Here is a 20,716-nt window from a genome sequence, read left to right on the forward strand (position 1 = left end):
GAGTCACTTTGATAACCATTCCTTATTATCTGCCCCTAGAATAGGCAGTGATTTTTATTCTCATTTAACAGATAAGGAAACAAATGCATAAAGAGGTGAAAAAACTGACTTAGTCACTCGGTGATGCGGTGGAGGAGCTGGAGTCTGAATTCTCAGTCTCTTCCAACTTCCCAGACCCTAGAGCTATGTGGTCAGCTTTGCAATAAGGAAGCCTATTTATATGACTTTCCATGGGACCAGGAAGTCAAAACCACAATAGGGCAAAAGCAGGAAGACATGGCTTTCTTGGCAGGGAATTTCAAAGGCAGCAGCAGCATTGACCGATTTGGGAGCGTTTTGCTATATTGTGGGGGCTGCCGTGGACAAGCATGACTACAAAGGGCTAGCATAAAGAAGCATGTTCTTTGAGAACACTGTTAACCTTCTTGTATTTGAAAAATTAAAATAATCAAGCTCTGTGCTTATAAGAGTCAAAAGAAAGGGCTTTCCTTTTGAACCCTCTGACCACTTCTTCCTTTCACAGTAAAATCCCAATTTGGTCCAAGAATAAATTGTCAACCAAGGGCTGGAACTTATCCAAAAAGTTCCCTCCTTCCTGTCCCCTAAAAGTGAGAAAATTATGTATAATAATGCCACCACAGATCTCCACCCTCCACAAACCTTTAACATGCAGTAAGTTGAGGATGCTCGTATTGGTGTCTAGCAGGAGCAATTGGCCCTTCTCCACCGTGACGTTGTCGCCATCTTGTGGCACTCTTTCAGGAAACCAGCTGTGAGCTCTCGACCACCTCCGGCAGAACTGAAAGGAGAAGTTGCCCTGGAAAACAGAGTTCTGTCGCTTTGTTTTGTTTTTAAAGCACGATAGTACGGGTGATCAATCAAAATAGAAACTTCTTACACTAAAATTAATTAAAATATAATTTTAAATGTCTCATTAAATTAGTCGCCCTCTCTTCCTCATACGACTAACTCAAAAAGGGAAAAATACTGAAGGAGCAAAGTTGTACTTGCAGACCCTCTGTGCCCGGCCTCTGGATTTCTCCAGTGACATGCTGGTAATGTTTTCTGCCCTTTTTTCCCCAAGCAGAGGCCCTCTTCTACCAAACAGATGGGGTCAATTCCATTTTTTATTTTTACAGACATGTATTGAGTCTTGGACAAAAAGTCATAAATAGCCTGGAATAGAGAGAATTAAAATGTTCCGCCTGATGGGTGGCATTTTGCTTTATGTAATTGGGATCATTTTTCACTGGCTCTACTGCCAGTGTCCCTGTTTTATAGGAACATTCCTCTTTCCAAGTGCTCAGCTCCATCCTCCCACGCTGCCTCCTTTGATATCGTTGCCTGTCCCTCTGTGCTTGCTGCATCAGTGCTGAAAGCCCAGGCATAGGAGAAATGCCAGCTGACTTTGGGTGAGAGCAGGCACCTTTGAGTGAGGGGTAGGGGGCAAGCCTGAGAGGAGCCCAGGGGAGGAAGTACCCCCTCTCCATCCCGGCCCTCGGTCTCCTCACGGAACTTTTGGCTCTCCTGTTAATTTATGGTCACAATGAAGTGCATTTTTAAAAATAAGGACGTAATAATCGCAGAAAGCAGTATGCAGCCCATGCAAGAGGCTGAGATCATGTCTAAATGTTTTGTGCAGTTATGGGACTATATTTATGACTGATATAATGAAATCAGAAGAAGGGAGGTGAGTCCCTCAAGGCAATACATACAACATGTATATGCCTCTCTCCACACAGTTCTTCTTCCCACCCGGATTCCAACCAAATGTGAAGCCCAAGTTCCTATAAAATAACTGCCTCTCGTGAAGTGGTAGAGGCAGATGGGAGAAGATCATTAAGAAAGGAAGGCAGGTTTATAAGACCAATAACTACACCTGCACAGACCATAGCGCCCTGGAGCGTTTCCAAGAGAGAGTGGAAAGATGTGTTGCCAGAAGAGCCAGTAGATTTTCCAAGAGAGTGTACTGACCCCCAGCTCAATAGTGCTGCGTTCTATACCCAACCCAATCACTCACAAGGCTTTGGGATAAGGAAAAGCAGAATCTTTTCACTTCCTGCATCTACAAAGGAGAAATAAAAATCAGTGACTTGTCCCAATTTAAGAGATGGAAAGGCATAAGGCATGGTGATAAGCAGCCCCAGCACCACAAACAAAGAATGCATGGCACATGAGCATCATTGTGAGCTATATGAACCATGTCCCCATCATGACCATCCATAGACTCAAAAAGTAGGAGGGAATTTTAGATCTCTACTGATTTCATACCAAAGCTAGGTATAAGGAAGTAAAATGACAAGAAGTGCTCCTTATAAGGCTATACATTATACATTCTTAGAATCCTTTCATTTACTCTTGTAGAAACCATAAACAGGAAAGGGAGACAAATAGGAGAAAACCAGAGTGGAACAAAGTAGTGAGAAAGGTGGAAAAGAGTGAACCGGATGAAGATGGTAAAGACAAGTGCACAGAAGGGTGAACTTGGTTATCTGTAATGTCAGAATGGAGTTCACTATAAAAGGACATTTGAAAGAGCTGGGACTTCCAAAAGGTCAGAGATGGCAAGGACTCTAGAGGAATCCCATCCTCTCATTTTAAAGATGATGTTTCGGACAGTGTTTCTCAGCCTAGAGCTGTTTAAGGTGCAGATTCCTTCAGTGCCACCATGATGGAATCAAAAGCTCAGGAGGTGGGACCCATGGATCTGTCATTTTAATGATCTCTTCAGATGACACTTCCAGGTCAAGGTTTGAGGACCAATTTAAGACAAGGGCTGGAGGGGAGGGAGATACATCTTAAAAAGGAACCAGGAAGTTTTCTTCAAACCAACCCCTGAAGCTCAGGGTCTTCAGGAAGACTAGCAGGCAGAGTAAGATGGTATGTGGACGAGCTGTGAGAAGTTTGAAGAACTCAGCTGCATAACTCTTTCTGAGACATTAACCTGGTGGTCAGATTCAGAGCCCAGCTACAGGACTACAAAGAAAAACCTCACAGTAGAAGGATCTGGAACAACTAGACATTGATTAGGCATAAGGGGTCAAAGGGAGACCACTCCATGATATCTTCCGTTAATTCATTGGAGAACATTTTAAAACTGACAATTAGCACCCATACCTGTTATCTAGCTCTAGGTAAGCTTTAAACACTTCTCTCCTGCTCTGAAGCGCTTGTGCGTATCATTAGCTGCCTTCCATGTGTTATTCATCTTGGCCTGGCCCATCAACTTTCAAAAATTGCTAAACTCAGCCCCACCCCGGCAGGAGGGAAGGTCAAATGCTGTTATCGCCTCTTTACAGTTGAGGAAGCAAAGGCTCAAAGAGTTTAAATGTTGTGTCAAAGGCCATAGGGGTGGGGACAGACTGAACTCAGGCAGAGCAAGCCCCCACTTCCGGTCTTTTCATTCACCATGGCCTCTCCTGGATCGCTGTTCACCAAGAGGTCTGCGTGGCTCACTCTTTTACATCATTCAGGTTTCTGCTCAAATAATACCTCCTTCCCTGTCTCCTTATTAAAATAGTACCTCCGATCACTCCCTCTCCCCTAATACCAATTCATTCTGGTATTAGATTATATAATGCCTTGTGTATTCATCGTCCATTGAGCTTACTCAGATGAAAAGCAAGGATTTTTGCTTCAGTCATTGCCATATCCCCAACCCCCTAAAAAATGTGTGACACAGAGTAAATGCACAGTAAAAATTGATGAAACCATTTCTTAAATGAATCATCCATCCAACTTCGTGCATGTATTTGTAGCTGTTACAGACATACACACAGACACAAGCATAAACACCTTCCTGATACAATAGGTAGACAAATAGGTGATAAGATCTAAAATACTTAAAAGTGCTAGGTCTCCTTATCCATGGGGTTTGGCCCATATCCTTTCACGCTCCTTTCTGTGTTTTCAAACTCTATTTAAACTTAAATCAAATGATGGCGAGTGTATCTAAATTAAAACTCGAGACTCAGATTCAGTCTCCCTGTGAAATATCCTATCAATTTTTTCTTTCACCTTAAGTTTCTCTATTCAGCGTGGTAGCTTTCAAATGAAAATAAATATTAAGCATTAAGTTTCAAGAAACTTAAGCTTCCCGGAGTCCAAACTTCTCTTTAGCATACAAAAGGTATCTTGAAATGTATAACTATTTATTGATGATTTAAGCTTTAGTTCATGAATAACTAAATACTATATGTCTTAAAAAATTAATGCATCTTCAACTGTCTAACAGCTACCTGGGGAAGGAGAGGAGCGACGTATCTCCATGGTTGCAAGTTGCCAGTGAATTCACGATTACACGTATGCTGTCATAAGAATTTTAGCTCTTCAACATTTTCATAGTGGACACACAGGTAGCATCACTCCCTACACTGACCCCGGGGCAATGCCCCATGAAACAGTGGGGATGGCTCACTTTCCCACATCTTTATCCTCCAATTCCTATCACTTTGATCCAATCAAGCAAAAAAGAATGCTGACAGCATTGATGAAAGACTTCTTGTCAATATATTTGAAAGCCTCTCAGTTGATATCAACATGGCGTTTTCAGTGAAAGCCGTGCTCTGTGTCACCAACCCGGCTCATAGGCCAATGTAAGTTTTACTTCCACTGACTACAAGCTCTTTCCACTATGGTTTCCAAAGGGCTCAGCCTTTAGCTTTGGTTTCCATCTTTGAGATAAACAACCATTCATTGCCATCCTACAGGTGAAGATCATTTCCCCTGAACACGGAGGGGTGGGTGTAAAAACAGAAATTTAAGAACTACCCAGAACATGCCCTCATCTTAACATCAGTACAGACAGCCCCAAATAAACCAAAAAAAGAAAAAGAAAAAACACACACTAGCACAAACTTTCCTGCTTCAGCTAGGAAGCTTATGCAATTTGTTTTCTTCTTACAGCATGTCAGCACTTCTCTGAACTTCAGGGAATGTGCAGTGTCTGCAAATCTCACATGTCACCTTAAATGTACTTGCACCACCACCAGAGTTATCTTGAAAGAAGTCATTGATCAGCAAGTTGGAACACCAGGCAAAGCAAAGGCCTGTTTGTGAGCCTATGTGTTAAGCTGGGGTGGTGGAGGAGTAGGATATGGGAATTTTTCTAGTCACAGTGTCTCCCAGATGATAAAGACAAGAAAGAACTGTTTTGACACCTCACCAGAATGCCTTCTTCAGCATGTGAGCCCTGAAATTGGAAAAGACAGGTGCCTGTAACTAGCATTCGCTCCATTCCTTATCCTGCTTTATTTTCTTCAAAGCCCTTATCATCACTGAAACATTTTATATTTACTCATAGTCAGTCAATGCCCAAGAAAACGTAAGCTTCATGAGAGCTTCTTGGTTTTTTGCCATATCCCCGGTACCTATAACAATGCAGGGCATGGAGAGGGTACCCCAAAGTATGTTTAGATGAAGGAATGGTTGATTGTTATTTGGGCTCATAATCACCATGCCATAATTTAAAAAATAATTTGATATGAAGCTGCATGGTTTTTTTAACTTTTCTTCAGTGCTCCTTTACAAAGAGATGTTTTTAGTTTTTATGAAACCAATTGCATCTATCTTTTCTTTTGTGACATCTCCGTTATTTTCTGCATCGGACACCCTTTTTTATTCTGACATAAATATCACTTACACGTTCTTCTTGATTTGTAGGATTTTATATTTGCATGTTAACCCTCAACTAGTTTAGAATATATATTGGTGGGAAGTTTTCCATTTTTCTTTGTTATTATCTTTGCTTTTTCTTTTCCAAATAGTTAACTCTCTTCATGCTGTTTATTAAATGATATTTGCTCTCCCAACTAAGTCTTGGCTATTTTAATAAATGTATTATAGTGTTGGGTGACATGAAACTTGTTAGCCAATTAAAACCTCAAATCTTTTATGTATGAGCTACTGTAAAGCTGCCTCTCCCAGATACGTGTGACCTTGTCCTTGTCCTTAAAGTGCTCATATTATCAGTGAGAAAAAGACAAATAGCCAGATAATTAACATAGGTGTGGTTAATTCAATAATTAAAGGCATAACCCCCATGCCATGGGAGTTCAGAGGATTAGATGGCTGACCCTGCAGGGACTGCCTTACATGTGACAACCAGGGCCTTAATCACCTTTTCTTATTTTAATCTGGACCCTACAGAGAAATTAACACAGGTTGAGATTACTTCAGCTGATTACGAAACAAAAAATGCTCATTGGAGAAAAGTCAACCCATGCACAAATCCAGGATTACGAATAGATCCCCTGACTTATAATCTAATAACTCTTTAGGGAACAAAAAGGAAATTAAATTAGTTTGGCATAATTTGTTCTTACTGAGCTCATGCTGACTCTAAGTGATCGCTTTCTTTTCTCGGTGCTTATAAACCCTTCACGATTGTGAGATAACATGAGAAAGTCCTTCCACGCTGCCCAGCACATGGACCACTCAAAGAAATGTCAGGGATGCCTTTTACCAGAGACTCGTGCCCAATTCAAATTGCCCCTTTGTCCCTGCTAGAAAACAAGGCAATTCTCTAGCTTCTCTCTCAGTTCTATACACAACCTATACTCCATGATTTCTCAAAGGATATTGAGACCCACTCAATGCTTCATGCATGTAAGTTATTTTAGCACTCTTGAGCTTCAGGGCACATAACAGTCTGCAAAGAGAACAATTTTACAGAGACTTTTTCTTTATCTGCTCTTCCATTTGAATCTACAAATCTCCTCCGACAATGCCTCTTCTGAATTATAAGACGGGAGATCATTCCACTTGCTGGAGAAAATACTAATGACAATGATAGCTTTTGAATCCTGAATACTCTAATGTCCCAGGCACGGTGCTAGACATTTTACGTACAGTGTCACTAATCCTCGTGATGGGAAAACGTGCTGATCACCCTCTCCACTTTAAATTTTAAATTTGAAAAATTAATGATAGTGACTAACATTTTCTGAGTTCACTAAACATGTATTATCTCACTTAACAATCACAGTCTTTTCTTGCCTGGAACTACAGAACAGATGGGTCTCTGAAGTCAACAAATATTTGAGCACTCACTGCCCACTAGGCACTGGTCTAGGCACAAAACAAAACAAATCCCTGACCTCCTGGAGCTTATATTTTAGGGAGATAAGTTTAAATATATATAACAAATAATGTGGTCTGAAAAAAAAAATCAGGGTGCAATGGAGCAGAAGTGCCAGGGTGGAAGGAGGTATTTTACATCAAGTGATCAGGGTCTGCATCTCTGATAAAGGACTGGAGCAGAGAAGTGGAGTGTGAACCAGCGGCCGTATGAGGAACGAGCAGGCTAGGAGGGCTACAGAGTCAGCACAGAGGACAGACAGGGCGGTGGGCCTGAAGGAAGGGATGCAGCACAGCACTATAACGCTTCTGCTCATGCAGTGGGACATTCGTTTTTCCCATTGCATAGGGACCTCAAGTTCTTACACATCAGAGAGAACAGAATCATGTAAAATTCTCGGCACTATATAACAGGGTCAGCAAACCACAGCCCGAACCTGGCCCACCCACCGTTTGGATAAATAAAGTTTTATTGGAACATGGCTTTGACATTCATTTACATATTGTTTATAGTTGCTTTCAGTTTGTGTCAGAGACTATCACAAAACCTAAAATGTTTACTTTCTGAATCTTTATGGAAAAAGTTTGCTGGTTTCTGGTATATTCCAATTCACACTATCAGTATAGTAGTAAGGACTGATATTGTCCAAGGACCTGGAATATGCTCAGTATAGTACATCCACACTCCACTAATATTGAAATATGTTCAAAATGGAACTTTCTATAAGTTAAAATAAATAAGTATAATACAGCTACCTAAGAGTTTGAGCACCGGCAAATTAAACAGCTTAGTAAAAAACACACATTGAAATGCTGAAAACTGGTTCTATTCCCCTCATTTTCCAGTAAACAATAAACCAGGTCTCTGAAGGTTACATAAAGGCACGTGGAAGTGTGGGCATGTGTGTGTGTATGTGTGTGTGCCTGTGTTCATGCCACATGCATGCACCTGCACACATACACACATACAGCCAAATCAGAAGATTGACAGGTACATGCTAGCCTTTTCCACAGAGCTGACACACTGCCATTTAACCAGCGAGCACAGAGCACGTGTTTCTGCTTCCAGTCACTAGTAAGAGACAAGGTTAACATTTTAAGTGATGGACTACAGCGTGTTATTTCCCCATGCAACGGACCCGTGACTGCACCGCCTTCGAAAACACTTAATTTCAGTGATTGAATACACGGAGCACACTTTCCCTGCTATGAACCTTTGACAGCTCCTCAGTTTCATACACCAGGGGAACCTGTTTTTTTTCCTCCTTTTCTTTTTTTCCTCCTCTTTATACCTGAAGGGAAACAAAATGAATGTGCGGTGGCAGAGAGAAAAGGAGGAAGCCCAGGGAATGAAAACCAGTTTATAAGCCTCAGTGTATTTTACAATAGAAGTATTCACTGCCATCTGCTCTAATTACCTTTAATGTTTGGGCTACCATCTTCATACAATAGAAATAATGATCTCCTCAAGGGCAAAAAAATTTTTTTTTACAGAAACAAACAAAAGTTGATTACATTTGGCTCCCAGGCTAAAGAAGCATCAAGCTACTTTGTAGTGAACAATCAATTAGGAAAGTGGGTAGGTTTCTGATTAACACAAACAAATTAGGTCCCCTTACTGGTTGCTTCCTCCTTCCTCCATTTCCCGCCTCTTTGGGGGAGTCATACCCACAGCTCACAGAAGGCAAGGAGCTGACTAGGCACATTGCTGGGTCCAAGATTATTCCACACCAATTCCTTACATTTGGATCAGAACTACACAAAGCCAAGTCTTCTGTCAGTCTTCTTATTGGCATCAGACATGCTCCAGCTTTAAGAAATACTGAATACAGAGATGTGTATTCTACCAAGAGTATAGATCCTCTCACGAGGTGAACTCCCGGGAGGCCATCCCAGATCTAAAACCCTCATAAGAAACTAGAACTAACAGCCTCATTAAAGCCTCCAGGAACAGAAATGACCCAGACTGGGTCCATTTAGTACTTCAGGAGAGCGCAGGACTAAGTAAAATATACGGAGTCCAGGAAGACATGGAAGAGATCTTTGCTATGCCAGCATAACCTTGACTTCCACAAAGACTGCATTAGGACCTTCTCAGATCCCCAAATTCAAGCACACTACCTGTATTAAGAAGAATTCTGAGATGTTCCCCAGGATTCCTGTCCCCTGGTGTACAAGCCCTGCATAATCCGTTCCCCTTTAGTTGGAACATGATGAATATGAGGAGCATGATGGCATATCACTCCCATGATCAGGTTAGATTATATGGCAATGGTGAAGGAATTTTGCAGATGTAATTAAGTTTGGAACTCAGTCGACTTTGAGTTAATCAAAAAGGAGAGGACCTTCAACTATTCAAGTGAGCCCTTAAAAGAGAGATTTCCCCACTGGCCTTGAAGGAGCACACCACCATATTATGGAGAGGACCACGTGACTAGGAATCAAGAGGAGCCTCTAAGAGCTGAAAATGGTCCCTGGCCAACAGCCAACAACAAAGTGAGGACCTCGGTCTTACAGTTGAAAGGAACTGACTTCTACCAACAACCTGAATGAGCTTGGAGGAAGACACAAAGTTCCACATAGGCCTGTAGCAAAGCTGGCACCTTGGCTTCAGCCATGTGAGATCTTGAGTAGAGAACCCAACTACTCTGTGCCCAGATTTCTAGCCTACAAAAACTGTGAGATAATAAATAGGCATTGTTCTAAGTTGCTAAAATTGTGGTTATTTATCACCCAGCAACAGAAAACGAATATGCCACCATAATGACCTTCTTTGGAGAGTAATTTTCTCAGAGAATGTGTTTACAGTTGGGTTCTCCTCCCTTCATTGAAGTTACTGCTCAAAAGAGTAGACAAGAATGAGACCAATTTGGGATGGCAGTGCTGGGCAAAAGCCAGTTTGTTCTGTCACTGCATAAGTGATTCCCCATATACAAGACATGCAATACAGAATTTTTAAATGTATGATGCCAAGAAGTTTAAATTATGACCTGATACAGACCTTTCATTTGCTCAGGAAGTGCCAAGACTACTAAAGGTAAACAGCAAATCCCTCAGGACCACTAAGTCTTCACAACCTCTCTCTATTTAGGCTGAAGAAATGCAAACCCTTCCTGATCCTGAACACAGCCATGATATCTGTCCTTTGGGAGATACCAAAAATTTTTAAAAGCCCATATTCTGACACTGTTTCTGAGAATGGTATTTGAATACAATTGGTTTTAATAGCACGATTCTTTCACTTGCATTGCTTTCTGAAGAAAGGAGAGGATTTGACTTTTTTATTCCCTCACTAAAAAACAAAAAAAAAAAAAGAAAAGAAAGGAAAAATGCAATTCTTTGCAGAGGAAAACCAAGCTCAGAAACCAGAGAAATCGATCCTGCACTTGGTGTCTTCACTAACCTTGACTGAATAACTTTACCCTCAATCTTTAAGCTTCAGAGTGGAGATTAATGCACTTTTTAGGGAAGACAAAGGAAATGCTAATTTAGATTTTTAGATCTCCTGATATGAAAGTAGCATCATGTTTTATCATTAAGCATTCATGCATGTATTGCTGGTATTTGATGATGCAAAACGTTATTCGTTTTAAGACTAACACCACAAAATTATCAGTCCTACTTGCAGAATGAGGAAACCCAGAAAGATGAAATGATGTGTTTCAGAGCTGGGATGAAATCTCAGGAATCTAGAATTTGGAGAACTTGCCTGTCGACTGCAGATCAGACTCCTTTCTTGTTCATACAGGCTGTGTTGTTAAAATTATCACCGTCACCTTTGTGAACATTCACTGGCTTCTCACTATGGGCCAGGCATTGTGGTACCTACCCTCAGACCCATGAATGCATAATTGAATTTCTAAGCTCTTAGAGCCCAGTTTCAAATGCATTGTTCTCTTTATTCCAAACGCATCCGCCACACATTGTCCCTTTTCTGCCAAACCTTGTTTATTGGTTCCAGATGCAATGAATCATCTACTGACTTGAGCGACATTAGAAGTAAACACCAAGGTTAAAATGTAGAGATAATTGAATAACATCAACTACCAGTAACAGCAGTCCAGGCAAAAGAGGAAATAGACCCAGAGATTTCAGATAGGGCAGTCTGATGGAAACCCTCCACTCTCAGGATCAAAACCACATGCCATTTTGACATGATGGAAAAAATCTGCATTTTATTTTTCCAAATTTTCATATGCCAGTTATCAGTATGGGTAGGATTGGCAAGCAGGTGGTGCCATAATTTAAATGTCCCCACGAGTAAAAATAAAACATCCAAATCTCAACTGCCTTCTATTTAGTATATCAAAGCAGGGTGCTTTAGGCTGTTTTTTAAAATAATATATATCTAATTTATTGCTTTGACTGGCTGATAAATAAGATTAATGAAATATATGCATTTTCCTTTCCAGTAAACTCTTCTTCAGAGAAAACCCCATAAAGCAAAAATTTTCCAAAGCCCTTCCAAAAATTCATAAAGCTCAATATAATTTCCAGATAGCAAAATGCACTTTAATCATTTGCTTTATAGTCACCTGGAATTCATTGTATACAATGCACATAATGTATAAACATGGGCGTATAACATATACACATAAGTTTATACAAACACTTGGAAAACTTTCCTTATTATGCGTCTTTAAAGGGAGAAAACTCAGAACCCTTGGCAAATACTAAACAATCCACAGACAGAGTTATCACCCAAGACGCTCCTCAAGGTTTGGAAGATTAAGAGCCACAAAGACCCCCATAAAACGAACCTTAAGGAAGTAGCAATCAACTCTCTAGGGATTCAAAGCTGGAGTAATTTGAGGCAATATTGGAGAGTTATCAGAGGCCCCAACACCTCTCAGAACACAGGCAAAATGCCTTTCTGGAGAATTCTTCCAACTTTGGGGAATTACCCCCTTTCTGGAAATCAGTGCCTCAACTTGCTGTGGATTAATTATTCATGTGGCTCTGTTTTGCCTTAAGAACATAGAAACCTCTTCTTTCACCATTTTCCCAATGGGTCCCTCTATTACTTCAGGGTTAATGAAAGCTTAGAGATCTGTTCCAATATCTCATTTCAAAACTGTGAAATTAAGTGGCTGCTAGGAGATTACTCAGTAAATTGAGCAGGGGTAGAACCAGAACAAAAGCCCAATCAATGTGATTTGTTTTTCCACCAAAAGACATGACTTTTAGTTTTAAATTAGCACAGTGTAAGTAGCTCTTTAAAATTTTCTTGATGGCATGATCAACATGCATTCCGGTAGGTGTGAGCCCCATCAAGGGATCCCATGAAACAGCTGGCAAGCACGCAGCACAGCTTTCTATCATTTCCCCTTTCAGACTACTTGACAACTTGCTGACACCGCCCTCTCCAGATGAAGTTTCCCCTGCCTAGCATCTACCCAAAGAGTTTTTGGTTTCGTTTTAGAAAATTGAGAAAAAATTACTTCATCCCTTTATCAATCTCATGAAGCAGAAAGAATTAACTTTTCCACCTTACTCCCTCCTCTTTCCCATTATACTCAACTAACTGGGGTGAGAGGGTAGTTTTTAATCTGCAAGTCTTTAAGTTTCTCACATGGGCAGACCAAAGCAAATTTAAGCCTTATTTAGTTTAAAACATTTTTAAACCTTTTGAACATATTAACAACATTTATAGACAACGTAATGGGCATAGATATTGACACATTGCCTGACTCCCTAAGCAACCAAGATGATAAGAAGATACTCAAAGCATATTTAGAAAATAGGAGGCAAAAGCAGAAAACACATGAAGCTTAACTACATTCTGCAGACTAAGCAAGAGATTTGGATTTTAAAGACAGAATGTAGGCCAACATAATTTATATAAAATATGTTCTTTGTTTTTACATAGAGGAAATCATGACACTGGATTTGGCAACGATTTCTTGGATATGACACCAAAAGCACAACAACAGAAGAAAAAATAGATAAATTGGACTTCATCAAATTAAAAACTTTTGTGTATCAAAGGACACTATCAATAGAGTGAAAAGGCAACACATGGAATGGAAGAAAATACTTGCAAATCATGTATCTGATAAAGAATCAATATCTAGATTGTATAAAGAACTCCTACAGCTCAACAACAACAAAAAAACCACCCTATTAAAAAATGGGCAAAGGGCTTGAGTAAACATTCCTCCAGAGAAGATATATAAACGGCTAGCAAGCATATAAAAAGACGTTCAACATCAGTAATCATTAAGAAAACGCAAATCCAAAGCACAAAGAGACAATACTTCACACTCGTTGAGATGGCTATTATTAAAAACAAAAAACAACCAACCAAACAAAATAACAAGTGTGGGTGAGAATGTGGAAAATTGGAACACATGCATTGCCAATAGAAATGCAAAATGATGCAGGCACTTTGAAAACGGTACGTCAGTTCCTCACGAAATTAAACACAGAATTACTATATAATCTGACCATCCCACTTCTGGGCATATACCCAAAAGAACTGAAAGCAGGAACTTGAACAGATATTTGTACATCTATATTCATAGCAGCAGTACCTACAGCAGCCAAAAGGTAGAAGCAGCCCAAGCATTCATCACAATAAACAAACAAACAAAATGTAGCCTAGACATACAACGGAATGTTATTCAGCATTAAAAAGGAAGGAAATTTGGACACATGCTACAACATGGATAAATCCTGAAGACGTTATGCTAAGAGAAATAAGTCAATAATTAACAAGACAAAAAATAACAAATATTGGAGAGGATGTGGAGAAAAGGGAACCCTCATACACTGCTGGTGGAAATGCAAACTGGTGTAGCCACCATGGAAAACAGTATGGAGATTCCTCAGAAAATTAAAAATAGAAATACCATAAGACCTAGGTATCCCACTACTGGGTATTTATCCGAAGAACTTGAAATCAACAATTCAAAGAGATTTATGCGCCCCTATGTTCTTTGCAGCATTATTCACGATAGCCAAGACATGGAAGCAACCCAAGTGCCCATCAACTGATAAACAGATAAAGACGATGTGGTATGTATATACAATGGAATACTACTCAGCTATAAAAAAAAGACAAAATTGTCTTATTTGCAACAACATGGATGGACCTTGAGAGTATAATGTTAAGCAAAATAAACTAGACTGGGAAAGACAAACACCACATGATTTCACTCACATGTGGAAGATAAACAAACACATGGTTAAAGAGAACAGATTAGTGGTTACCAGAGGGGAAGGGGGTTTGGGGGTGGGCGAAAGGGATAAAGGGCACCTAAGTATGGTGATGGATAAAATTTAGGCTATTGGAAGTAAGCATGATGCAGTCTATATAGAAACTGATAAACAATAATGTACACCTGAAATTATGCAATGTTATAAACCAAAAAAAAGAAATAAGCCAGCCACAAAAGGACAAATATTGTATCATTCCACTTAAATGAGGTACCTATGTTGCCAAATTCATAAAGCAGAGAGTAGAATGGTGGCTGCCAGGGACTAGGGGCAGGGGAATCGGGAGTTATTGTTTCATGGGTATGGAGTTTCAGTTTGGGAAGATGAAAATGTTCTGGAGATAGACAGGGTTGCACAACAATGTGAGTATATTCAATGCCGCTGAGCTATACAATTAAATGATAAATTTTATGTTATGCATATTTTACCACAATTTAAAAACTAGAAAGTAGATGCTTCATTGTTTTTAATTAAATCACCAAACTCCTTGGGTTCCCTAGTTGTCTAGACCAAAGCAACAGATTAAAAATCAAACTTACCCAGCTGGCTCAGTGCCTCTCCAGAGCCTAGCCAGGAATTGAGAAATTTTAGAGGACCCAGTCTCCTCATTTTTCAGATGAGGGTGCTGCAGCCCAGAGAGGTTAAATGACCTTTTCAAGATCCTAAAACCATCTGAAAGAAGGAAAAACCCAAAAAGAAGACAAGCCTCAGCCTGCATGCTTCCCTTGCTGCTCTGTGGGGTGTGGGTCCATCCACTTTGTGAGTGCATGTGCATGTGTGTCTACAAGGCCTCTGAGCTCTAGTCCCTGCTCACCTCTCCACTCCCTATGCGAGAGCAGACAGAAAGCACCTGTGGTTCCCCAGACATGCTCTGCTATTTCACACTTCCGTGCCTTCAGTCCTGGAGGTTACCCTGATTACCTTCATCTAGAAGGCCTTTCAACCCCATTCTACTAGGCAAATGCTTACTCGCTCTTCAAAAGCCAGGTCATCTCCCTTTCTCTGTGAAGCTTTTGCTCGTGTCCCCTCACCATAAAGCAGAGCTAACTGGCCTCTCCCCTCACTGTTCTGCTTCCTCTGGGCTTTGCACTTACTGCTATAGTGCTTATCCCAGGGCACTACTTCACAACATTTGGTATCTTGTGAAATTTTCCATCTCCATTCCCACCTCATCTAATTAAGCTAGGCCAAGCGAGAGGAGATTCAAGGGAACCAATGGGAGAACTTAATTGAAAAAGCACTAGCATTTGATTCACACCTGCAAAGTCTAAAGGCAGGAGACTGTGGCTGGAGCTGCCCCTGCCCCGCAGCAGAGGGAAAAGAGGGCACTGGTTTAGAAGCAAGCTGTGTGTCACCGCTGGTAAAACAAAGGTGAGTCCTCCTGAAGAGAATAGATCTGGGCTGATTTAAGAGAATATTTTTCCGGGGCTGGCCCCGTGGCCGAGTGGTTAAGTTCGCGCGCTCCGCTGCAGGCGGCCCAAGAGGGAGGGGGACTGGACTATTGGTGGAGAGCAAAGCCCAGCTAGAGGAACCCACCCCAGAATAGCAATGGGCCAGCCAGTCATAGAGAGTTGCAGGCAAAGGACCTCAGCAGGAGGATTGCTGATAGACCCACAAAAAGCCCACAAGAGAGCTAACAATTGTACGTCTCCCCTCGGAGGACACTTGTTGCCTTGTTGCTGTACCTGCCACATACGATGCGTCCTTTTACCCTGACCCTCCCTCCCCCTGGGCCAACTCCTAGAGGAAGCAGGGAAGGGGACGGAGAGAAGAGAGAAATAACCACTGGCCACCACAGGCTTCCGAGCCACCTGGGGGTAGGGGAGTCTTTACAAATTGAATAAAAGTTTGTCATATTGAAATTACACTGGCCCGAACTGGAGTCAGGTGATTATTAGAGCCCGTCAAGACTAATGCATTCAAAAGCAGGTCATAAGATTAAGACTTAAAAGTAGTCCTTATTTAGTAGGAGGTTACAAGAGTCCGTGGCGAGGGGCATTTCAGTGCTGAGGGGCTGTCAAGGTCAAGAAGCTTGGGGGGAAGATGGACCAGAGGTGAGGAGCTGGAAACAGTCAATGGTGTTTCATCGGGCATGGCCGTGAAGGGAAGGCAGGAACTCAGCCACTTTGTAAAGAAGCCATAGGGTCAAAGGAAGACTAGGGGAAGTTTGGAGTTCTTTGTTTAAGATGAAACAGTTATACTGAGGAAAATGAGCTGATGGAACAAGAGGGATAGAAAATGCAGAAAAGAGAGGGGGTTATTGATGACATCAAGGGCTGCAAGGTGAGAGAGGAGGCAATCTAGAACAAACAGGCAAGAAGCAGACTGCTCTGCTCATCCCACAAACACTGGCAGTCCCCAAGCATCCATCCTCTTCTTTCTCATCTGCACATCCTTCCTGGGTACCATCACTACCTCCCGTGGCCTCTATTACCATTTACCTTATGACAACTCTCAAATCTGCATCGCAAACCCTGAACTCTCTCCTAAACTCTAAATGGATCAATATCTCCATTGGTATGTTACATGGAGTACTCAGCCATAACATGTATAAAACTGCATTCATTACTTTCCCCTTGCCACAGACTTACTCACTCAGCCGTCAATACCTGAAATATAATTGCTTAATGACACCACCATCCACCAAGTTTAGAGTTTCCCAACTCCAAAGGTACAGTGACCTACAACTCCTCCTGTCCTTCACCCTCAACAGGTCACCAGATCCTGTCCACTCACCTCATAAATGCCTCAGTTCATTCTTTCCTTCTCCATCTGTAGGGCTACAGGAGGCGCTCATTTCTCACTTGTACCTCCTCACTATAGGCTCCATGAGGGCAGAGAGCAGGTCTGTTTGTGCATCTAGAGTTTAGCACAATGCTTGGCCCACAGTAGGCTTTTAATGAATAAATGTTAAATGAATGACCACTAATTTCAATAGCCAATCTGATCTCTGCTTACAGTCTGTGCACATTTCTTCCATTAGCCTCTCTACCGCTAATAATGCTAATATTCTCTTCCCAGAAAAATTAACCTCATTAATTTATATTCTCTCTCTCCCTCCCTCCCTCTCTCTCTCCCTTCCTCCTCCCCTTCTCCTTCTCTCTCTCTCACTCACATAGACACTCACACATCTGGCCTGCCCTACACACACTTAGAATATGCAGGTGTGGAGCTTAGAAGAGAGCAGAGAGAATAAAGTACAAATTCAAATGAGCACATAACCCCCACGCTATAACTGGTCTCCCCAGCCTCATCTCCCACGCCTCCTCAGGCCTCCACTGAGACATGCAGCATCCTCAAGCTGTAGCAAAAGCCATACTGTCTCCTACACATAGTATGACCATGCTTATGCATATGCTTCTTCACTCCTGGGCAAGGCATCATCTTTCCAGGTCTGGCTCCATTTTAACTCTCCCTGTGATGACCTTCTCGGGCCCTTGAGATGCTATTGCTTCCTCAGTGCCTGCTCTGCACTCTGCTCTCACTGCTGTGGGGTCCATGTTTACATCAAGGTTTTACCTGCTAGATTGTGAGTTCGACAAAGGAAGGGACTACGTTGTAATCACCTGTGTATGACAAGTCACTAGCACAGAGCCTGGAACACAGGGATACTTACCACATTAATTAGACCAAATTAATGAATTAGACCAGCTATGTGGAACAGCAGCCAACAAACAGTGGATTGCAGTGACACCAAAACACTTTCTCTTGCCTGAAATTTTAGCAATTTCTTTGTCATCTGTTAAAATTATTTAGTGTTTTTGAAAAGATTGCAGAATATATTCATCAAGGCATAACTTAACCACCCAGCACTGTCTGTCAGCAGAGTGCCTCCAGACCCGCTTCAATAAACTGATAGCACTCATATGTAATTTGCAGCACCCATTTGCATGCAAATAATCAATGTGCTAGAGTCCATAAAATTGATTTTTCTCTTAAGTTAAATATTTCACCTACAATCTTGTTAGTATACCAATTAATGAAGTTTTAATATTTTTAACCAATAAACACTGATTGAGCCAGGTACTGTGCTAGGCCCTGAGGATAACATGATAAATAACACAATTCCCTGCCCTCAGGAAGCTCACCGTTTAGGAGAAACCAACATACAAGGTAATCCTTACAATACCGCATACTCATTTCTTTTCTGAGAAGAGCAAAATCTGGATGTTTACAAGAAACGATAGAGAAGATAAAAGCTAAAAGACGGTCTTCTTAGGAATACTTCCCAGATTGTGATCCTACTTGCAGAAACTATAATTAATTGGCTTTTAAAAAGAAATCATGCAAACTTTTAATACTCTGAACAATACAGCCTACTTAACATGATCCCATATCACTAAACCTGTATCTGTGAGCCAAATATCACTGAAATCTATAAACGTTAAGTGAACACGCATCCTTTTAAAGAAAGTAACTAGATTCCTTTTAATTTCAAGATGGCGGGCTGTGTACAATGAATGACCTTTGGTAGCAGAGCAACATTTGTCCAAATCAGTCAGCTTCTTTAAAAATCCAAACAATTAAGAGTAGGGTGAAAGCAAAATTCTTTTATTTTGATGGAAAATGGAAAAAAGTCACAGGGCTCATAAACCTCTGTTTGGCACCCATACTTGCCCCCAAAAGGGAATCACCATAAATCCTCAGAAGAAACCTCTGGTGCAGCACCATCTTAATACACACTCACCCCGCGTACTCTTCCCCCTACTCTCTACCTTTTCTCTGGAGTCACACAGAAACCTCAGTGCAACCCAAGCTCAAATTCCTCAAGACGATTGTGGCCACAGAGTCCAGTAAGAGAGGCTCCAAGATGTCCCCACCAGACGGCCGCTGAGGCAATGGCCCTGGCTCCTTAAGCCTACTGCACCACAGCGCAAAGTCCAGACATTGCTTCCTTGGTGCCCAGGAATCCTCTGCAAGATTCAGGAAGGCAGCCGAGTAAAGTATCAGCCAGCAAAACGCAAAATCACCATGGAGGCCAAACAGATGTCAAATTCGTAATTGGTAGCTCCATTATTAATTACTTTATCATAGAATTTAACGCATCAGGCCAACCCACAATTCACAATTGTACAAGTAAATTCAGAACAGTTAAAAAAAAAAAAATGTTTTTTCATTTAATTTTCCAGGTCACCACAGTAGTAAAAATTGGCCAGATGATAAATAATGAGGGTGCTTGCTTGTATTAATATTTTAGTTCGAAACATTCTTATTGTATAAACGGAATCTCCCTTTACATTTGTATTCAGACAAGGCTGGAAACAGCATCTGAACACATAATCATATCACAGTGTGTTTCTCTCACTCCAAAGCTGAACCTTCTGCCTTCACACTTTCACAGACTCCTCCAGGCCCGCTTCAAACAGAGAAAACACTCCTCCTAAAACTCAAAGAAACATCGCAACACCTTTGTAATAGGCCTATTTCCCAAGGGGGGGATAAAAGGACAAGGCAAATTAAGGGAAATGCGGAATATAAACTTGAAACCTACTGTCAATAAAACCAAAAACAAACTCACAGCGGAGGTGAAGAAAGCAGGAGGAGGAAAAGCAATGTTAAATGGTCATCTTTCTTCTCCTTTTATTTGAGGAAGTTAAGTTTGCACAGCTCCTTACAAGCTGTCTTTGGCTAAAATCACTATTAATGAGCTTTGACATTTGAAATTTAACTGAGCACTGGCTAACAGCTTCCAGCCCTGCACCACCCATGAAGGCAACTGGAAATATTTTGCTAGGGCCTGACGGTGTGTTTATTGAAAAGACACAGCTTTCAAGAGAAAGTGTTTATAGCAACCACTTTACCTGCTATCCCTGCCCTGTGATGTCTGTTTGGTTTCAGGGTTTGGGGGGTCCTCTTTAACTCCTTCTAGTCACCGCTCTAATTGTTTTCAAACCTAGCAGGAAAATATTAATGAAGTTCTTTGCTCCACAGCAGCCTGCATTATGAGGACAGATTTGAAAACTTGGAGTTATGACAAAGGAGCAGGCCGCAAAGAAAAAGAAATAAGCCCATTCACCTCGTTAGAAAGGCAAGATGAAAATATTTATTATTTTTGGCGATGCCATTAAAATTATCCTTTTCCAAAACAGTGAGTAGATCAATGAGGCTAGAAAGATGGCACACTTTCTTCTTAGCTAAAATCCTCTTTCATTGAATAAATGTGAATCTGTCATTAACCAAGTAGTTTCCCCAAGAGAAAGGCCTAGAAGGAAGTCATTCACTTTACTCCTCACCAAAGAAGCCTTTAGGTACACCGACTTGTTTAAAACAGAAATACAATGAAAAAGAGGGGATGAGCTTGAAATAAAAGGATATTCACACATAGCCTGCTCTTGCACAAAGTTTGCATGTCATAAGTCTCCATCTTCAGGATGTATTAAAACAGATCGGGAGCATCATTCTGCACCTCCTGCCACAGGCC

General features: G+C 41.1%; 1 protein-coding gene across 3 annotated transcripts in view; it reads right to left on the reverse strand.

Moving 5' to 3' along the window:
- Positions 1-20,716, reverse strand: part of PKHD1 (PKHD1 ciliary IPT domain containing fibrocystin/polyductin) — a 414,808-nt gene that overhangs the window by 290,116 nt on the left and 103,976 nt on the right. For all 3 annotated transcript variants that reach the window (XR_011529807.1, XM_070584791.1, XM_070584792.1), the window contains exon 36: positions 661-817. Coding sequence is in view for 2 of the 3 variants with exons in the window: in XM_070584791.1 (XP_070440892.1) it covers positions 661-817 (157 nt within the window). In the remaining variant the exon portion in view is untranslated. The remainder of the gene's footprint in view (positions 1-660; positions 818-20,716) is intronic.

Source organism: Equus przewalskii, chromosome 19 (genome assembly GCF_037783145.1).
Source record: "Equus przewalskii isolate Varuska chromosome 19, EquPr2, whole genome shotgun sequence".
Taxonomy (NCBI): Eukaryota; Metazoa; Chordata; class Mammalia; order Perissodactyla; family Equidae; genus Equus; species Equus przewalskii.